At 38.7% G+C, this 21,668-nt stretch overlaps 1 protein-coding gene across 4 annotated transcripts in view; it reads left to right on the top strand.

The window, feature by feature from the left end:
* The window catches only part of RAPGEF4 (Rap guanine nucleotide exchange factor 4), a 145,718-nt gene extending 131,959 nt beyond the window's left edge, over positions 1-13,759 (top strand). For all 4 annotated transcript variants that reach the window (XM_015635212.3, XM_015635211.3, XM_015635213.3 and 1 more), the window contains 5 exons: positions 978-1,028; positions 1,660-1,747; positions 2,082-2,146; positions 10,686-10,740; positions 12,238-13,759. In XM_015635212.3, the coding sequence (XP_015490698.1) occupies positions 978-1,028; positions 1,660-1,747; positions 2,082-2,146; positions 10,686-10,740; positions 12,238-12,365 (387 nt within the window). In that variant the 3' untranslated portion in view covers positions 12,366-13,759. The remainder of the gene's footprint in view (positions 1-977; positions 1,029-1,659; positions 1,748-2,081; positions 2,147-10,685; positions 10,741-12,237) is intronic.
* Positions 13,760-21,668: the final 7,909 nt, after the last annotated feature.

Here is a 21,668-nt window from a genome sequence, read left to right as displayed (position 1 = left end):
AGTGTAAATAGCTTGCTAGGGTACACACTCCAAATGTAGAAAGTATTGCAAAAAATCATTTCTGCACTATAAAGTCTCTATTAATTTTTAATGTTATGCACTGCTAATAGTAGTCTGAAAAATTCAGCAGACACAGAGAAATTTCTTACTAAAAATAACTGACATATTCTGATTGTACATAAGAAATTACAGTGATGACTGAAACCAATTCATAACATATCTTACAGTTTTTATAGTAAAGTTATTTAATCTGTGTAATATGTATAAAATGTATAATATATATATGTATATATGTATAATATATATAAAAATGTATAATATGCATGAGGGGGAAAGAAAGTAAAGCCTATCTCATCTCAATCATTGCATGATCAACTGACCATTATTTATTAGTGTGAGTATTGTGGACTGAAAAGTATTATTAATTTGTACCCCAGAAAGTGACAGAGGACCTTTGCTGCTGAGCATGTCAAGAATTTTACCAATAAATGCATCAGCATGAGTTAAAAAACTTCCTGGAAGTGCCCAGGCATGGATATGAATGTTTGCAAGGGCAGTTCATCCTAGGTATGAATAATTAAGCTGATCTGCCCCTATGCAAGCTGTGTGTAAATTGTATTTTCAGATAGGCTATAATCAGGAATGTCCTGAAAGCATTCACATGAATTTCCACTTACATTCTGAATTCAGTGATTGCTATGTGAGCCAAACAAAAATCTGACTCTAAACATCCCAAAGGACTAAATTCAAGTCGGGGTTTAAATCAGGATCCAGGTTTCATGGCTGGTCCCATCTCTATTTTTAATCTGGTTGCTAGGAAACATGTTGTATTTTAGATTAGCACATTGTTAGAAATATCTGGCAAAAAAAGAGCACTTTCCTGACTTAGGGCGTTGTAGATGGAACTAGCATTTACAGTAAAATTACTGCACTGATCAGATTTAATTAAGGTTTGCTATTTTTGTTTTTATTAACAGAAACTCCCAAGCAAGTTCAAGAAGATCTATGCAGAGTTTGAAAGCTTAATGGTGAATAGCAATAGATCCCTTATTCTATGCACAATCTGAGATAATTCAGTTTCTGATTTGAATTCCTTGATTCAGAACATTTTATATGTCCTTGTTTGACTTTAAGAAGTTTATGATCCCATTTTAGAGCTGCTAAAACAAGTATGTATGACTAATAAATTATACTCTTAGGAACCTACTCTGAGAGAACTTATGTACCACTCAAAGTTAATCTGGGAACTCAGAAAAGCTTTATCACATGTTTTCCAATAGTACATATGGGAAATTCTATTTTTCAACCTGGATTTTTCCAGGCAATACATTTTTGTGCTACAATGTATGCAAAACTGGATTTGCAGCTGTAAGGAGGGAGGAAAAAATGTGTGGTTTCTTTTATGAAGAATGTTTTTATAATCATATCTTACCTCGCTATTTGGCATGAAAAAATGTTTGTGTTTAGTGGTTGCATTCTCATCATGTAACCAGTCCAGGAGAATGATAAAAGGTGTCTGAATTTGCAGATGCACTTTTAAAATCACATGAAAAAATAATGTTTTTAATAAATGCCATGACATCTAAGTGAATGCATATAGTGTCTTGATACATATGATAATACATATCAGTAATTATTTGATTTCTCTTTTTTTGTAAGGATCCATCAAGAAACCATAGGGCCTACAGACTAACTGTAGCTAAATTGGACCCTCCAATAATTCCTTTCATGCCATTGCTTATAAAAGGTAAGCTTGGATGTTACCAGAATTATTAACTTGAAAGCTATTTGTCAAATATTTGAAGGCTAAGAGTAGCAGCAAGAAAAAGCAAAAATCAGTCTCAGTGTGAGGTATGATCTTTTTCCATTATGAAAAGCATGACACAGAGAAAAGAAAAACTGCTTTTGTACATCTGAATATCCTACCTCAATTTTATTAGTCTCAGAAATGCTGCAAATTAAAAGCTAAACATTTTACTTTTACAGCTGCTACAATTTTTATAAGGGTAGATAAAACATTCTACTGTTTTGTATGGCCAGGATTCAGAAATGGCTTTTATATGTCTTTTATTTCTGTACAGACATGACGTTTACTCATGAGGGAAACAAGACATTCACTGACAATCTAGTAAACTTCGAAAAAATGGTATGTATATGTATATAAACCACTCCATATGACATATATGAAAGAACACTTAAAAAGACCTCCCTACTGACCTCTTCAAGAGTGAGCTTCTCAACAGTGACATCCAGGGCTAGAGAAAATGAAGGCAGGACCACAACCTGGCAAAAATAGTCTGCACTGTACACAGAGCCTAGGGCCTCTGGCTTTCTGGAAAACTTCACAGAGTTGGAGAATAAACTGCCCAGTGAGCCATGCACAGCCAAAATATTTCCTAGGAGAGGGAGCATCAAGGATAGGAAGCAGAGAGACACTTTTTAACAGCCAGTTTGGGACCAACCTGTGATTTTAACTGCTGTTCCTTCAAAAAGGCCTGAACTCCCTCAGGCTGGGATAGTTCTGCATTGCTCCTTGGAGAATGAAAGAAGCATTGAAAATAACTTGCACAACATCCTATTCTTTTCTTTGCCAAATGAAAAGAGTTGTCTGTGGATTGGTTGCTCTCATACTGGAAAGAGAAATCAATGATAAAAGGCTAGAGTATGCTCAAATTTGATAGAAGTCCTGCACCTAAGGTGATATCATTTCAAACACCATTGTCAAAATCTGTAGGCAGGCAACTCTCCATTGCAGAAGTCTCAACTGAAACTTGAGTTTCTCAGCAGTGAGAACACATTTTCTTGGTTGCTAAGGCCATGTTCCTCATTAGTGTGGTTAATGACACCTGTATCTGAGAACCTGTGCTAGCCAAACCCAGCTATGGCATCTGCATAGCAAAACCAAACCTGACTTATTGCACTGGCAGTAAATAGTAGAATCACAGAGCCACTTGGAAAAGACCTCCAAGATCCCTGAGTCCAGCTGTTAGCCCAGCACCACTGAGTTCCCTGGTAAACCTTGTCCCTGAGTGCCATGTCCACACGCTCTTTGAACACTTTCAGGCATGGTGATTCTACCACTTTCCTGGGCAGCCTATTCCAATGCCTGACCACCCTTAAGGTGAGGAAATCTTTTCTCACATCCAGTCTAAACCTTCCATGGCACAACTTGAGGCTGTTTCCTCTCAGCCATTCAGCAGCCATGCTAGAGCATATTTCCTCTGGCACCTATATGTGCTTGTTCTTAGTAGTACAGTAATCAGAACCACTCCATTCCACTGGAGTTACATAACTGCAGTTATTTCCGCTGCGCTGTGGAGGCGTTTGTCTGACCCTCTGAGCACTGGTAACTGCAGAGGAGAAAAAAAGGAGGACTCTTAGCTCTTTAAAAAACTTCACAGAAAAGTGAAAATCATCACTCTGTGTGTATTCTCTTAGATTTTAATCTGTAGCTCCAGGACAGCCTCTGTCCTTGGGTGAAAATAGCCCTTTACTAAGATGAGACATTTTGTAAGTAAATGGCAGTGCTAATGCCTGAGTAAGGGCCTGACCTCACTTTGCAATAATGGCATTCTGTAATTGCATATGCAGACTGTGTTGCCATCTCCTTCCAAAGGCCTTGAGCCTTCTACCTGCAGAAAAGGACTTTTTTTCTGGAGTGCCTGTTCCAATTTGGTATAGATATAAGAGTATAGATAGAAAATACTTTGGGGAACACAAAGGGATCTCAGACTTGGTTGGAACACCTCCAATCCAGAAGGAATGGCAGCTGCATTGCTATAGCCATGGTTCTGTGACTGGCTCCAACATCTCCACCTCACTTGGCCATTTTACACCTCCTGAGCCAGAAGAGCCGGTACATCCACAGGCCACAGAGCTCTGTGCTTCAAGCTCTTTATGCTTGATTTTGTGTAAAAGCCATTACAGGAGGGAGGAGCTCTCCTGTAAGCACTTCCCACAGACAGATGTTCAACACAGGCTTGTCATTTAAGAATAGTTCTGCACCACTCTGTACAACATTTTGGCACTCCCAAGGCCAAGAGTGAACTTCATAGCAGCTTAAACTGATCTATATCTAAGTTGCTGCAGGTCTGCCCTCTTTACCCTAGTCTGCTTACTGTCTTATTTTCAAATGAATGTTACCCCCAGAAAGAGTTTACTAGTAGCACCCAAAAGTTGTAAATAATATTTTATGCTGTAAGAATGTAGTACCAGTAATCTCAGTTTTGATCATTTTCTTTAGGAGAGGAATGTGAAGATCAGTTGGTGTATTTTTGATGCTGCATGTTTTTTAAGGAATCAGTATTATGTCTCATGTTCCTTAACTCACCAGAAAGAGAAACATTCTCCCCTTTTAGTATTCTAAGCCTTTCTTTTTTTTGGTACTCCACCTAAAAGCTCACTCTTGTTTTTTTCTCCAGGCCTTACTACAAGTATATCTTTTATGTTTTTATTATTCTTCACTAGCTCTTCTACATGCTTCTATGGTGCTTTTACATCCTCTCTCAACCCATAGCTGTTCAGAGCAACCTGTATTCAAATTCCACCCACATAATTCATTCAAATCCTACTGTGGACCTGGCAGTTTTTAGCTTTTTGCATGTGTCATCAGGTCAAGCAAAGAAGAAAAGCCTACTGTTAAACCTTAGTCGCTGCCGCCTACTTGCGTTAAGCTTAAAACTGTCATATCCACACATAATTGCCAGATATTAAACTGTGAAGACAAGACCACTCAGCCAGATAACTCTCAGATAAATTCTCCTCTCTTTTAAATAAGAATAAGCCCAAGGTGTTTTTGTGACGTTACTCTGCTATTTTCATGAGAAAAGTAGAAACCAGATTTTCTCAAAGGAATCATGTCCTGTTTGTTGTTTCTGTCTGTTTGTTCTGCTGCGTGATGTTGTCGTAAGCAGAGGGAGATTCCTTAAGAGTATTGCTGGGAGCCACTCTTACTGATTTTTCTGAAACATCTTGGTTCTTTGGAAGATTGTTTCCTTTTATGTTTGCTGAAGTTTATGAATAAAAATATCTGGGTAAAAATATATGGGGTGCCACTTGCCACTGGAGGAGGTGGGTCCCTCTGACTGTCATGTAAGCACAGTGATGAAACTAAGAACAGCCACTGGCATTGCATCTGCATTCTCACCACAGAGTTCTGATCCCGACAGCTGATGTGCTGCTGACAACTTTATTCCTGTAACTGGCAGCCAAAAGTAGAAGTTTGATCTAGTGGCATCTCTTCAGCTGAAACAGCTTCCTTTAAATCTTTTCTTCTTTGTGATGTTTCTGTTATTGTTTATATTAAATGATGCATCTTAAAACATGCAGGAGCTGTCAAGCAGTGTCTGAGCCAGGGGCTCTCTGAGTGCCAGAAACAGCAAGGCCTGGTTTCCTAAACATTTGTGTTTCATGGCTGCTTGAGCTCTCTCAGATCTCTCCTCGTGGCTGGGGCATGTGTTGTTTCTTCATAGCTGGGGAATTCTGTGTGAATAGGCTTTTGTCATAACATAGGAACTTGCACTACAGCCTTTTTCCTGAAGGAGACAGGAGGGCACATACACAATCTTTCTCTTGTCCACAGCCATCTGTTTTCACAGAAAATTGGTAGGAGTTTTCTTGTGTTTGAAAACTCTGGGTTCTTTTTTCAAATTGAACAAAATTATCTAGAGAAGAAGGGAAAAACAGACAGATGGTGTTGAACCACATTAGCCTAGTCTTTTTTAGCAACTCAAGCTAACAAAGAAAAGACCAAGTTTTTTCCTTCTGGGCTTTCCTATGTATTGATCTTTTCAGCGGTGGAGTGACAGAACTGAGGTATTGGCAGTAGTAGGGGGACATCACTCTGCAGAGCATTATTGAGCTTTACCTGGTGCTGCCTTTGTGACTGCCTGCACTTTCTTCCCCTTCCCCATCTCCTGATCCCCACAGATGCCTTATCTGGGGGAGGCTGTGAGGAGTGGGAAGACAGGGCCACCTGTCTTCACCTAGCTAGGAAAGAGAGTAACCACGTGTGGCAAAGCCACAGCTATGTGTAAAGAGGGAAGTTGGTAAACAGACCCATTTGGTTTGTACAAGATGTGGGTAAACAGAACTGAACATGTCAGAAATAGGTATGCTCTTAGTCTTTGTACTTGCACTGTATTTGTGCTCTTTACTCATGCCATTGCATGAAGCCTTATAATCCAGCCTGGAAAATGTTATTTATATATTTGTCAGTAAGTAGACAAAACAACTAAATTACTGGTCTTTGTAGTGTAAGTCTTTAGTAAACGGCTTTGTCTTCAATAGCAAACAAGACATGGTTTCAGAGAAGTATTGAAGGTCTTTTACTTACCTTCATTGAAGGTCTTTTATTACCTCACTGCAAGAAGCTGATGGGGAGAGGTTGCAAGCTGTTTCCACCATGGTGTTGCTCATATGTACATTCTAAGTTTGGCATATATGCCATGACACAAAACCACCTGCATCTCTTCTCCCCTGGTGAGTTGACAGTACATGTTAGTTGTAAGCATGCCTTTAGACGACTCATCTGTGTAGTAACTGAAGACATATTTGTTACAGAGGAGCAAAACTTATAAAGATTTTTAAATACTGTCATTTTAGTTTGGCAGGTGGGGAACATTTTGAGAGGTGCAAGTATGTGAAGATAGAAGGATGGCAGTAGGCTGCAAACGCAATTAGTTTGTCGTCGAGAATGACCCACTTCTCAGGTGAAGGCAAGCACCCAAACAGCACCAGTAGTAATAGTTCCTGTAAACTCTGTATCATTTAGCAGATACAGGGTAACCTACAACCTGCAGCACATGGCAATATACACCATTTAAGTGGCTATGTATTTAGAAAAAAATTACAAGTGTTTCCATAGAATTAAGTCTTGGCAGGGGAAGAGAGGAAAGTGAGGAAAGTACTGACATGACTCTCCTTAGGGACAGGCAGTATTTCATATTCTTGACCACTTACTGATTTCCTTTTTTCAAACCTGCATAATTGCACTCTTATTGCCAGTGCAGAATTTTGTATTTGTAGACAAAGGGAAGGCACAATTATTTGGGAACTTTACCAGCGCCATTTCTCAAATCATCAGAGAGCCTGAACAGAGATTACTTTCTGTGGCACCTTCTCCATATGACATTACCCAGCATTATCTCGGGAATAACACCTGTAGAGGGAGCAGAAGTCAGGAAAAAACTCGGAAAGTGCTGACCTGCCATGGCAGCACAAGATAGTGCCATGGTGCTGACCACTGATGCTTCTTCCTATCAAGCCTCTTCACCCTTCAGGTGCAAAAAGAGGATTAGAGAATCTGTGCATATTTGTTTTCAGGTTTTGTGGAGAAGAACAAAAGGGAATTCACACTCTTATCCATATGCAAAAAAAAAAAGGCAAACATTCTTTAATTTTTGGAACATAAAGATTATGCAAAAAGTGTGTGACTAAAGCCCTTAGTAGTTTTCAATGGCATATATGAATATTTATAATATTTAGCAACCTGGGTTTGGAAAGGATTAGAAGATAATGTGCTGGCCTGCTGCCACAATTCCAGACTGTAAAACTTGAAAGGATATTGTTGTGTATACACAGCATGCTGGTAGTAGCCATTACTTGTTATATTATGCAGTTGGTTCTGTTTCAGAAAGATCCAAATTTAGGTTTGTATGGCTTTTTGATTGTGGTCCTGCTTAGCACTGTGGGTAAAGAGAGGTTAATCTTCTCAGGCATTGACTAGAGGTAATCCTCTATTTGAAGAAAAACTGTAAGGAGCAGGCAATTAAACTTCCATCTGAACATTTTTTCTATACATGTTTCTAGTTTTCTTGCATCAAAAGAAGACAATCTAACTTATCTACAAGGTACAGGAAATTTCACTTTTGTTTCATAACCTGTTTGTCTGTTCACTTTGTACCTTACAAAAAGGAGCTGTTAGGAGCTTAGACATTATGAGACAGTAGAACAGCACTTGGAAAAAAAAAGTAACATGAAAAGAGCTCTTCAAAGATACATAATGGTCCCCATTGGCTTGTGATGCTGTCTTTGGGCCACAGTTTCTCCATTTATTCAGTCTTAACACCCACTTTCTCATTGGTTTGTATTTCATCATTGCCAGGATACTTCTGAATGCACAGAGTGAATCACATTATCCTCAGGAAAAGGCAAAGGAACCCCTTAAAATGAAGTCTTTCAGCCAATTGAGGGAAGCCAGGCAGTTCAGCCTTTAACCATAAGCCAGACAAGTCTGTTGCCACTTCCATTTTCCTTGCTTAGTAGAGCCCACATAACAGTGAATTTGAAAATAGCAAAAGCTTCTTTAAAAACCTTCACTACACACCCATAATTTTTCTTTCTGTACAGTACTGCATTACAGTGTTTATTTTGAATGTTCTGTGCTTTTTTGAGAACAAATTCTCCACAAGAGAAAAAAAGAGTTAAATTATTCCAAAGAACACTTTTTTTTTATAAATCTAAATTTTCATATATGAAGCTAAATGATAATATCTCCAAAGATTATTATGTGATGAGGCTTCAAGTCCTAAACACTTACAGGTATGAAAAATTAGGGTGTGTATTAACAATCCATCTAGAAAACACATCAAGCAAAACTAGCTGTCTTCCCCAAAATGAAGTGTCCTTAGCAAAACTTCCTTTGAAGCTAGGCAGTCTTGAAACTTCATTGTGTTGGCTGATGCAGTTCAACTCTATGACCTCTCCTTGAAACAGTTATTGTAGATGAGTATTTTTTGAACTGGTATAAATCAAAATAGAAGCATCACATAACAGAGCCAAATATGAAGCCATAGAGATGTGAAGCAGTCACGTTTATATGCTTGTGTTGTTTTGATTTACATTTGATTGGGTCAGACTGAAAGACTGACACTGTTACACGTGGTGTGTTCTGTCTCAGCCCAGTTATCTTGAGCATTTAAAAGGTTCCGTTGAAGTCAGTGGAGTTTATTCATGTGCTTAATGCTAAGCACCTGTGAGAATGTTTTCAAGGTAAATGCCTTAGAAAATCTGCATAGTAATAATGGCTTGAAGAGAGGTATGAAAATTACCATTGGATAAAATTTACTCCTACTTGAATTATACATGTACATACATATGACTTTAGGAACAACATAAGCAGATCCATACCCAGATTCCCTAAATCTTTTGGGAAAGTGTGTTTTGAAATTAATATATTTTAGATCAGTTTCATTTCATAATACAAGGTGTAATCAACAAACGTTTAGTACATGATATATCATAGTGTTTCTTAACGCCAACTAACCAACGCATTTTTGTATTTGGCAGTACATTAAAATGTCTGAGATTGTGCCGTGTGTGTGTAAGGAATGTCTTACACTGGTGCATCCCACTTCTGGAATGAAAAGTTTCATAAACTTATTTCATTTGTAATGTTTTCATTTAAGGTTATAATTGTGATTTCATTTAAGATTGTAATGAATTTAGAGGAACATATGCCCCAGGCTTTATTGTTCACTAGTAAGAGATATATAATTCCATTTTGTGAGAGTTTATGACTAATTAGCTTGTTAATCTCACACAATATTTCCATAATGTATGAAGCAGCCTGGTGAGAGTGCCCTGTGTTAGAATATGTAGCTGTGTTGGAACACAGACATTAGGGTCTGATAGAGAATAGCATTTCCCTCCTCTACTTTTTCTTAACCTAAACAAAAGAAACTGAAACAAATGTTGTCCTTATAACAGGGATTGAATCAAACTGACTAGCTTACTGCTGAAGTTTCAGTTTATTTGACATTGCATAGTACAACTAATTCTGCCCCATACTAGTGGGTGAATTATTTCTGTGGAGCTAATCACAGGAACCTGTTAAAATTCTACAGTCCAGAACTAATGTTTTGCTTTATGCCTTGCCTTAATTTCTTTTCATAAAAGGTGTTGTAAAATAACATCTGATTTATCACAGCAAGTGTATTGATTGAAACTGAATTGAATTATATGATGTCTTTTTTGCTGAAGAGGAAGCACAGCCAAGAAGGACTGAAGGGACTTCTGCTCGTTTTGGTGAATTGTCAGTAAAAGGGTCCACCAAAAGTGAATCCACTTTTCACATTGAGTTAGATACACTTGAGCAAAGTAACACTGTGTAACAGTTGTTTATGAAACTCGGCTGCAGGCCACAGTACTGACAGTGGGCTTCTCACCTAGGGACTGAGCATTCTGCCAGTGGAATCACCCTCACATGCTCATTTACACTATCATCTTCCAGAAGGACCACATTTTAAACTCCAGTTTATATAAAAAGTGAAAGCTCTTTAATTGCTGAATATATTCTAGAAATGGCTTTGCCATTTGGAGCTGATGGTCTTTAAATTAATGTGTATATACTCCATGGTATTCCTTTTACTTTTTAATATGATAAGATGTTATCAAAGAAATGCACATTGAAGGGGCTGATTTTCATTCTTACTTAGGGCCTTTTACAGTATTCAGGCAAGGGAAAGAGTTCTCTGAGCACATGTAAATTATACTCATGCTGATTTAAAGCCTGTGTAAATGCAAATCACACCCTATATATGAAAGTATCAGCATTAAAATTATATTTTCATTCATATGACTGTTTTTGTTGGCATGTGTCTTCACATTCAGGCACAGTTAGGTGCTTTGTTTAAATGATGAAATGCAGTGCTTGTCTCTGATTGCATCCCATGTTTTCCTTCCAGCGCATGATTGCCAACACTGTCAGGACAGTGAAATTCTGCCGAAGCCAATCTTTCAGTAAGTGTATTACAACATCTGTACCGTTGGCATTATCGTCAGTAGCTACAGTAATTACAACTAATGCTGTGTGTACCAGAATTGAAGAGCCTGCTTTCCAGTGATTCTTCCATGTTTGGATCCTGTAATGTTTCACAGGGAGAAATATCCCTCAGGAAGCTCTAATAAATCCCTTCTCCTCTATCTCTTTTCCATGCATGTGAAAGAGCTGAATATCTGTGAGGTGTCTACCTGGCAGATTAGAGCCAGCTGAAATTAGCCACTGGATTCAGAAGTGGTTGAAATAAGTCTAGCAGGCAGCAGCACACAGATACTTGCTTAGATAAATGCTGTTTTAATATGAAACCAGTCTGGAGACATGACCTTTATAAACGACATAACTGCATAAGGCAGTGAATTTAAAACCTGTTTGTCAGTATCATTACCAGAACTTGCTTGAAGCCACGTAAGATGACAGAGCTGTATGGTCAAAGGCTTCTCTGTGGGCCTCATCCCATCGAGGTGCACTGCAACCCAGTCTTAGTCACATGGGCATTTCCTCAGCACTTCATCCATTTTGACTCACAGCACCCTTCCTCTTTCTCAAACAACAGAATAAATAGTATAACAGTCAAAGCTTAACTGTAGAAGATCTGTAGAAATTTCTGTAGAACTGTAGAAATTAAGAGAGATTTTTTTTTCCCCTCCATAATCCAGGTTTTTCTAGCTTTGTGTCTTTAATTTTGATTTTTAAGCACAGGCAAGACCTCTACATATTTAGAAATGGAAGCAGATTTTCAGTATACATGATACAACAAAATGTCAGTATATAGATCTACTGGATCTAAATTCCATGCTTTTTGTGTATGAGTACGTGTAATGTATTGTAGATGCCTCAGTATCATTTTTAGTTGAATTTAAATTACTTAACAGGTATTACATTACACTGTAAGCTGTTCCCTATGAGGCTGAAGATGTTTGGAATTTAACTCTGTAGTATTCCATAACTGCTACTGGAGTAGGTATAATGTGGTTAAGTAATGTAAACAGGTAGTAAGGCTTGAATGGGGCAGCCACTAAGCACTACATTGTTACAAATATTTAATACTGAGCTAGAAATGAGAATATTGCATGAAAAGAGGCTTAAATCAATTACATAATTTTGAATCTGTGAAAGTTTCTGGTTCAAAAGCAAATGAGCAGCTTTAAATTGTACTCGTTAGCTGTAGAATTTATAGCTAATGACTGATAAGGTGATGTATAAAACTGTAACCAAGGACCATCAGTTTTAGTAAATGTAGCCAAGGATGTCCAAGAGAAAAGTTAATTTGTGGGGGTAGTAACCAGAAAGACTGTGAGATATGGAGGAAAGGTTTCAAAGAGAGCAATTTCTAAATATTTCCTTTTTAACTCACCAGGATCTAGTCTTTCCTCTGGCAGCTTGTAAGGAGTTGTGCATTTTGTTCAGGCATTTGTCCATTTATGTGTATCAATCCTACATCATTTCTCTTTCACCAGATCCTGATGCAGCCCTAACTAATAAAAACCATCAGGATGTTCGGAGCTACGTGCGGCAATTAAATGTGATTGACAACCAGAGAACTTTATCACAGATGTCTCACCGACTGGAACCGCGCCGAGCGTAAACATTTGAACCAATGATGAGAAATGATCTTTTATCCTCTCAAGGTCACTTGTTAAGAACTTCACTTTCTCTGCTACTGCACTGCCACTACAAAAATAAGCAAAAACATACTCTAAGGTCTTAGGCAACGCACAATGTACCAGCCTGCTGGAGAACTTTGGCTGAGGAAGAATTTATGCACTGTAGGTATATGGGTGGCCATGTTGTGAACTGTTAATTCGTCTTAAAGTAAGTGGTATCTCATATGGATTTAAAAAAAGGCAAAAGATAGAATAGTTAGTGGGAAATGCACAAAAACTTGTAACAGTTCATTTAGTAGTAGGTAGTGGGTTCTTCTCCCTAATTAAGAATCTGTATTTTATGATTTATGCTTCAGGTAAGGACCAAAACTCATCATCAGTTTAGCTTGCTCAGTTACTTTTAACTGCAGTAGAAGATGGATTTAAGGATCAGATGAAGTAATGTATATTCAAGAGCGGTCCAAGGTATAGTTCCATTCAGAGAAGACTTGCAAATATTTCCATTTTAAATACAACAAATACTAAGAAAAATTCCTAATCTTAATCATATTGTCTGCTACTACAAGCAGTGTGGCCATTTCAATAAACTGACAAGACTGAAAATATTTTGAATAAATAGATTTATCAGTGTATACATTTTACTTCCTTCTTTTTAAATTAGCAATCAGGTTTTTAAAAAATTCAGTTAAAAGGTAGCAAAGGACTGGTTCAAAAAAGAGCACAATATGCACAAATGGATTTCATGAGAATATTTTCCTGAACATTAAAATCTTAAACTTCAGCTAGAATTAATCATGGCTGGTTAACACATTTTCTGGTCTTACACATTTACAAGTATCTTCGTTTTCAGCCAATTATTTGCACTTTCGATAGACTGTAAATAAATGTCAATTTATTATGTTCTAGAATATTTATTTGTGTAATAGTTATTGTGCCAAAATAATTCTGGTTTATTTATTTTGTTTAGCATGTAACGAGTGCAGCTTTTGTCTTCACACTCTGTGTGCATTTACATGTAGAATTGTGTGATCTATCTTTTCTGTAAATAATATGCAGTACCTTATTAAATGTAATTGCTGGAAAGGTTTAGTCACTGGCCTTATTTGCACTTTCAGCTTCATTCCTGCATAAATACCAATTCTACTAATTGGCTGATGTATCAGACTTGGCTTGTCATTTGCTGATCCTCAAACCCACAGTTGGCCTTCGTGCACTGAGAGGTGGACGATGCAATTAAAGCCAGTCAGATCCATCCCTGCCATGGGGAATGGCAGCCTGGCAGTGAGGCAACACCATGGTCTTGTTAGCTCATTTGTTTCTCAGGAGAAAACATTTCGATTGGAAAGGTTTAAATAAAGAAGGGATATATTCTTAATTTTAGCCATCTGACTTATTTGTCCTTTAACGTGAGCACTACACGTTATCTTGGGCAGATTTTACCTCAGGCTGGCAAACTCAAGACCTTGGCTAATATGGCACTTGAGAGAGCTCTGGGTTTGATGGCCACAGGAGGGAGGTCTCTCAGGGCCTGCAGCCATGAGGGGAGAGGTGGGCTGGAATGTGCCCTTTCCCCTCCTGAATGCTCTTGGGGATGGCTGTACTGCTGCTGGGCAAGCCCAGATAGCAGCCAAGTGCATGCCAAGGGAATGACGACGCTCAAATGGCAAAAGTCTTTCCTATTGCATTCACACTGGTTCTGCGCTGTTAAGCTGGGTGTCATAAAACTGATTAAGCCTGAAATTAGAAGTTGCAACTATTATCTCATAATTAAGGTCAGAGATGACCTCATTGATATAGTCTACATTTTGCTTTGGACACATAGTATATTTTTTTTTGGCATTGAGCAGGACTGTGTAACCAGTATACACACATAAAGATTTTTTTTATCTATAAAAATAATTGCATTATTTCAGTAAAAACACAAATTCTGCAAAAGCTAAGAGTCACTGGGGAAATGGTGACACATAGAATCACAATCTTCTTGGTACCTGCATTCTGCAAAGGAAAGAATTACACAGTTAAGAAATATTCTGCAGCATGATGAAATAATTTATTTTAACTTTGCTGTCTGACTAGAAGTTCAAGATGATTCAGAGGAAAACCAGCTAATAACATAGAGACAGATTTGTGTCTTATTATTTCAAGTGAGAAATATTTATTTCCATTTGTGCTGTTCAATGAATATACTTCATATGGCTTTTTCAGATTCAGAATCTTGCCAGAAGCAAAGTTTGCAGTAGAATAAACTACAGGGACACAATTAATTCAACAGGCATTTTTATCTTTGCAATCAGTTGGTAACATTTCTGAGTTCATGATTTTATTTGTTCCAGGTTTGTTCCTATTGTTTGGACTTGCATTTATTTCTGTGTTAGCTGGTTTATAAAGCTGCCAAGTTTTGGCTTGGCTCTGCATGTAGACCAATTCTTCATCTGTTTAGTATGTTTGTATTCCCTAGGTTTATTCTTTTTTTCTTCAGAACTTCTAACTCTTTTACTTATTTGTTGCCAACAGTTTCTATCATGTAGTTGTATCCTAGTGATACAAAGAGAGGTTTTATGGCACCTCCATATCAACAAATGAATGCAGTTTACCTACTCAATGAAACTGGTATCTGACATTTTTTAATTTTCCAATAAAGGGTGCTGTATAAATAACAAGTGTTGCTATCTCTGTATCTAACTCATTCAAGTGGCTCAGATAGTTGCTATGGTTCTGATCACTGTCTACATACCTAGAGATTAGATGAATAAAACTACCTTCTGGCTCTGGGATCTGTCCTCAGCTTCCCTTGCTCCCTGTGTTGACTTTACAACAGGAAGGCAGCTGTCAATATATTGCTCTTCGTGTAGGAAGTCTAAGCAACTGTTGCACTAGAGGGGAGAACAAATAGGAACTCAAGAAACACCGAAATGTCGAAATGTCCATCCTGACTCACCCTGTGCTTGCAGCTGTGAGTCACAACTTGTTCCTGCTTCACTGACGACACCCCCTTGCTGCTGACTCTCCGGCTGGCCTGCAGGCCTGGCTTCCAGGAGCTGGGCAATCTCCAGCACCACTCAAGGTCCATCCTGCTGTAGTAGCAGCACTTGGCCTGGTTTTGGCCTGTGCCAGCTACCCCTGCAGGGGTGTCCAGCCATTGCATGTGGGGGATTGTGCAGCAGGGCCATTTCCAGGGGGAAACTGCAGAGCTGTTGCTCCTGTCTCCATCCTGGCCCTGCAGTCCTCCAGTGGGACCCAAGGTGCTCTGCACCTCCATCACACCCACTTGCATGAACAGCATAAATACTGCAGCACAGCCCCCCTCCTCATTGCAACACTGCAGGCTAAACAAATGCTAACTTGCTCTAAATTATGGTTATGCCTGAGGGTCACAGGCCATACAGTGCTGCTATGGCTGCTTCCTGCTGCTTGGTCTCAAGGCCCAGAGCTCCTGGTCCTGTTTTACTTACTGTCAGAGTCATAACTGTACTATGAGTTTTCAGGTGAGATGGCCAGGAGGCAGTGTCCATAATAAATATCTACTGTTGGGGACCACTGAGCCAGGATGGTGACACCTTGGGCATTTTGGAAAATGTTCTGCATTACAGGGTTCCACCGCTGATGTTTTTTTCCTCAGGCAGTAGTAGAGAGCACAAACACTTCAGTTTAGGGCTGCAGAAGATAAAGAATTACAGAGTACAGCTCTCCCTACCTTGGCACATTTCACTATTGTTGATTTGTTAGGATTTGTTCTTTTTCTCAATGACCAGGCCCAGTGCTGACAAAGGCAGGAAACAAAGGTTAAATCCAGGGAGGATTGAATCCTGCACACCAGGAAGCTACAACTGTTTGGTACAGGCAGGATTCAAAGTATTTTCCACAGACATCTTGTTCAAACCCAGTCTGCCGCAAAGATATGATAGTGCCAGATAAAAGAGTTCAAATGTATTTGCAGGACTTTGCAGATGGAGGGTTTGGGTTCTTTCTTCCTAGGTAAAATATTGTGAGGGCACAGAGTCTCTTCATAACACATACAAAGAAACAGAGACAAAAAAATGCTTCTTTTCAGAGACACTGGCAAAACAACCTTTTAAGTACAAGAAGTTTAAATATAATTTAGAAATCTTACAAAATGAGTTTGAGAGAAATCAAAAGATTTAACCTTCAGGGGTGCAAAAAGAGATAATGAATTTTGCTTGGGGGAAAAAATTTAACAAAATTATAAATCTAAATTGTTAACACAGCTTCTTAGTAAGGTCAACTGCATAATATAGAGCACCTTAACCTCTTCCAGCAATTTTTAAACACCATGCAGCTTAAATAGACTGCTTCTGAATTCAGCAGTATTTCTTCTGGGAGCTCTGAATGCAAATCAAGAGGTAATAGTAGAAGGAAATTAAAAGATGTGCTATTCTCATTTCATTTTTTGTACTGATAATAAGGAAAGCAGCATAGAGTGATATGGCAAAGTGAAGCTCTAACTTCAATAGCTTTTCTTTCACTGTTAATCTGAAATGCATTACACTCTGCCTTTTCAAATAATCATAATGTTCTTTACTGTAGCCTGCATTAAAGTTTAGCAGGTATAAGCAGCAGCTGTCACCAGAGGTCAAGGTATTAGCAATCAAAGAAAATAATGACCAGATTAAAAAGTTACCATTAAAATTGTGAAACCAGAAACTTCTTTAGCAGTTTATCTTTGGAGCCCTGCCTCCAGGGCTGTAGCTGTGCCCATGGAACCCCTGGCACCCACAGATATCTCCCCGTTGCAGTGTGGTGGGGCTGGGCAGCCCTGGGCTGGGGTGATGACATTTGGCCCCAGCGGCTGGAGGCTGTACCTTTCTGCCTCTCTTGGAAAAGTGCAGTACTGCCCCAAACCAATTCCCACAGGACAGGGAGCTCTCTGACATGGCTGGTGGCTAAAACCTGATGTCAAGCTGCTCGCTGTGGTCAGTGTTAGGGGAGCACACAGGGTACATCACCGCAAGCTTTTACCTCACGCTGTCCAACAACATAGAGAGATTGGCTCCAACCCACCTGCCCTGTGCACTGCTTTAGCAATTACAGCCCTCAGACATCTTCTAACTAAGGCAGCAACTTGCAAATCCACAAAGGAGTGTAACCCAGCCATGGTCTTGGCGCTTTATGACTCGAGTGATGGGGGGACTTCTGTAGAAGGGGGGATTCTTAAAAGGGAAAAAAGAGTGTGTACTGCTACAAAATCTATCACTTACATCTAACTGCTGAAGGGTATTTCACAAAGGGTTGCTTTTTAATAGGCCTGGCACTCAAAGGTAATTTCTGAATTCAAAATAAACTCAGAAACTGACATGATAATGCATAAAGAATGAATAATTACTGACGCAAATTGGAATATTTTTCTTGGAAACTCCATGAAATGAAAACGTGACACATGGGGGTACTGGTAAGAGCTTGACCTTTATTTCCTGGCCCTAATCCATTTGGGTCAGAGTGACAAAAAATGAACCCTTTCTCACATGGTAGGGGTCAGCCAGTCGTGTTTAATTTTTTCCCTCTCTTTGCTTTCAAATGCAAATAAAGCACATTACCAATGAAAATAATGATTGTAAATGAATACCTCAATTAAAGGAAATTTACATAAAGATACGTAGGATAGAAGTGACAGTAGATATTCCAACATCCTAACAGACAATAATCCATTTCTTAATCAACTTCTGTCAATAATCATAAGCTTTCTGCTCTCCATGGTTTCCTCATTATACCACCACCTCTTGTGTTTTTAAATAGTTCTTTCTTCAGATGCTGTCCGAAGCAGCAAGTGAACCTGCTATCTGTATTTGCCGACTCTTTGTGTTTTTCACAGGTGTACATTATTTCTGCACAGGACTACTGTCGGCAGCATTGTGGATGTTCTCAGATAACAGAGAGACAGTTTTGCCTTGGGTTTTCTTTAGATGTCCTCATTCTCTGTAGGACTGACCCTTGAGGGCTGCAGTACTGGCAGGTTGCTGTCTAGTGTCTGTTTGAAATACAACATTTCCTTCCATTTGTAATTCCTGCCCTAGTGTTTCTCCTGTTCCTCTTGTCTGGCATGTAACTCCTTTGTGGTGCTCCTGATCAGTTACCAAAAACTAGTAAGAGGTTTGCAGGGATTTTTGTTTCCCTCCTGTCATAACTAGGAACTGTTAATAGTGTGCTTGTGTTTTGGGAGAATTGATTACCTCTTTTTGGAATCACAGGAAAAGGGACTGAGATGAAACTGGCTTTTCTGAGGCAGTCTAATATTATAGATGTTTTCTAACCTTATTTAATCTCTAAATCCAAAGAGAAAAAAAATGTGATTTCCAATAGACAGATTTGTTTCTAATTAATGTCTAGTGGGTTAAACAAGTAGCAAAAAGTACAAGTAACTGTATACTATGGTACATTCATTAAAAGGAATTAAAATTTTCTTTTAATTCAAACCAATTCCCTGCCAATGGTGGCCAAAATTTTCATTATTCCAGTACCTGCATTTATCTTAGAAGAAAGGTAAATGACATAAATAGTTTGGTAACAATTTTTTTAATGAAGAAAATGTTATTTTATGCTTTAAATCATTTGTTTGGAAGTTCTGTGTTGTTATCTTCCCTTGGTGGTCCTCAGAGGTGGTGGAATTTTGCCTGCCTCTCCCCAAACTCTCTGTGACGGAGCAATCTATTGGGAAAAAATTTAGAGAGAAATGAAGGGGCTGTTGCTTCAGTGGATCTCAGAATGATGTGGATTTGAAAACACAAATGGGCACAGCTACAATAAATTCAGTACAGCTCTAAAACAAAGAAAACAGTGTTAAGCTGTATTACATTCTAGAGAAAAAATCTGCCAAAATTAGAACAACAAATTAAGTCCATTGGACCAGAAAATTTAATATAAGAAGGAGTATGAGCTATATATATGTACAATTAAAAGTATGTAATGAAAAGGTAGCTGAGCAGCGTAATAGTGAGTGGATTACAGCTGAGTGTAATGATCAGCTAAAAATTGTGGTGCCAGAAAAAGATAAGAAAACCATTCTTGTAAAACAATCAAGAATTGGATTTCTTGTTAATATTTTGCCATCTCATGGCTATCTCATTACTAATTATATTGACATTTTTGTAGAAGTTATATGTGCTTTTACACTGCACACGTGCCTGATCAAAAGATAGTGAACAAGCTGTAACCTGCCAGTTCTGAAAACCATTGTGCACAAAGCAGGTATTTGATCCACACCCATTGCACACAGGCATATTCTGACACATGTCTGTATTTAATAATTCTGGTCTATGTTAAATAATTCTGAGCTTAATAATTTTATAATTAATTAATATTTAATAATATATTTATAATTTTATGTTAAATATACCATATAGGCACTTTCATAAAATGCATATTTAATTTTTTTTTTAAAAAAACTAACAGATAAGAAAACAACAACAACAATGGGTCTCGTAGATGGATGATGGTTGGTACAAGCTCTGTCTTCATTCCCCATGAAGGACAATAAGAAGCCATTTCCCACAGGGCACCAAAGACTGGGCTGCTGAAGCAAATCACAGTCTTGGCTGTGCGAGCATGGGGACTGCATGTAGCATCAGGGTGGTGTTTGTGGGTGCATACTCACTACCTCATGTATACCAGGAATGGCAAGGTTGCCTCTGAGCCAAATTTAAAGACAATTCCTTAGATCTTCCATGTGCTATGACCCAGAAAAAGAAAAGGCAGCATTTTTTGGCTAGCAGTACCATGCAAGTTGTCTTTTAGTTGTGAAACCAATCCTGCTAGTTATGTTTTGGGGTGTAACTGCAGAGGTGTGTGATTGCAGCATGTGTGGACATACCTGCACGTATTTCAATCTGGAAAGCAAGCAAAAATAATGTAGAGAGGGCTTTCAGGTGAGCTATTTGTTTACCTTTTCCAGATCACAAAGCTGATGGAACAAATGGTATAAACCTAATGCCACCATGTAGTTGCAGCTAACATTGCTCAAACAAGCTAGATTAACACAAGGATAAGCTGATGCTACATCTTCTATAGCAGTGTGTACAACTTTCCAAGCATATCCAAAGCATGACTTCCACCATGTTTTCTGGCCAATTTTTTAAGCTAGAAATGGAAGCAAGCCATAGCAACCAAAGAAGCAGCCATGCTTCAAAGAAATGTCTGTTTTAAGCCTGAGATGAGCTCTGGGCCAGTCTTGAAGGAGAACTGAAAAATATGGAGCAAGTGTCCACCTCCAAATTATCTGTGTCTAGAGCTCCACATAGAGTTTAAGCTGGTATAAACCACCACACTGCTAAAAAAGCACTACCAGGCTCTATCCCCTCTCAGCTGTTTTTATCAGACCTTGCTCCTTTCCTGGCTTTGTGTTAGCATGAGTCTTTGTGCAATTGCCCAATGACCTGCATAATGCTCTGAATGAAAACTGATTTGTTTTCTCTGCAATAGCTTCTCCTGCACAGCCCAGTTTCCTGTGCAGCCGTGCAAACACCATGCTGGCAGGAGGTAAGATGGGCAGCGCAGCAGCAGGAACAGGCCTCGACAGGCAGGGCAGGGCTGTGCCTTATGCTTTTGGCAGGCAGGATGGTTTAAACCACCTGGACATATGCATGACACCGTATTTTCCATGTTGAAATGTGGTGAGACGTCATTACACAACCTGTGATGAGATGTAAAGAGACAATTCATACGACTCCTTTCAACTCTAAAATTGAGTTAAAAGTTGCTAGAATTGCCTTTGTCCTTTGCCAATTGTTGTGGCTTTACAGTAACTTTTGTTAGCTTTTAAATATTTTCTTTTTCTGCCTGTCCTATATCAATTGAAGAAGCCTGAGGTTAGGATTGAGCTCTCCAGAGGTAACTTTTGAGTTTCTCTGAGTTTACTGCCTCAGAAAGGAGGGAAAACATACCACCATGTGTTCACTGTTCTATAAATAGTATGACCTCCTAAGAAACTGCCGTTATACTGGTTTCTGATCTTTTCTAGCTATTTTTAGTTTAATTTTCATGATAATGGAAAAACAACTTGAACATATCCAGTCTTACTAGCCAGGGGGCAGAAACAGTACAAGCCCCAAAATGCACGTTTAAAACGTTGTTGTAATAGTTTCAGCTTCACAACAGTGTAGCACTGGGGCTGGACAGTTCTTGTGCAGACTTTACTTTCTCTCACTTATCCTCTACTAGAGCAGGTGCAACTATATGATTTAAACAAGTGGCATGTTAACACATTACCTGGTGCAGACTCTGCATTCCTACTCTTGAAATAGGAAATATTAACCACCCCCTCATTTCTCATGTGC

This window comes from Parus major, chromosome 7, assembly GCF_001522545.3.
Source record: "Parus major isolate Abel chromosome 7, Parus_major1.1, whole genome shotgun sequence".
Classification (NCBI taxonomy): domain Eukaryota; kingdom Metazoa; phylum Chordata; class Aves; order Passeriformes; family Paridae; genus Parus; species Parus major.
Note: the sequence above shows the minus strand (reverse complement) of the source record. Positions and strands in the feature narration are given on the sequence as shown.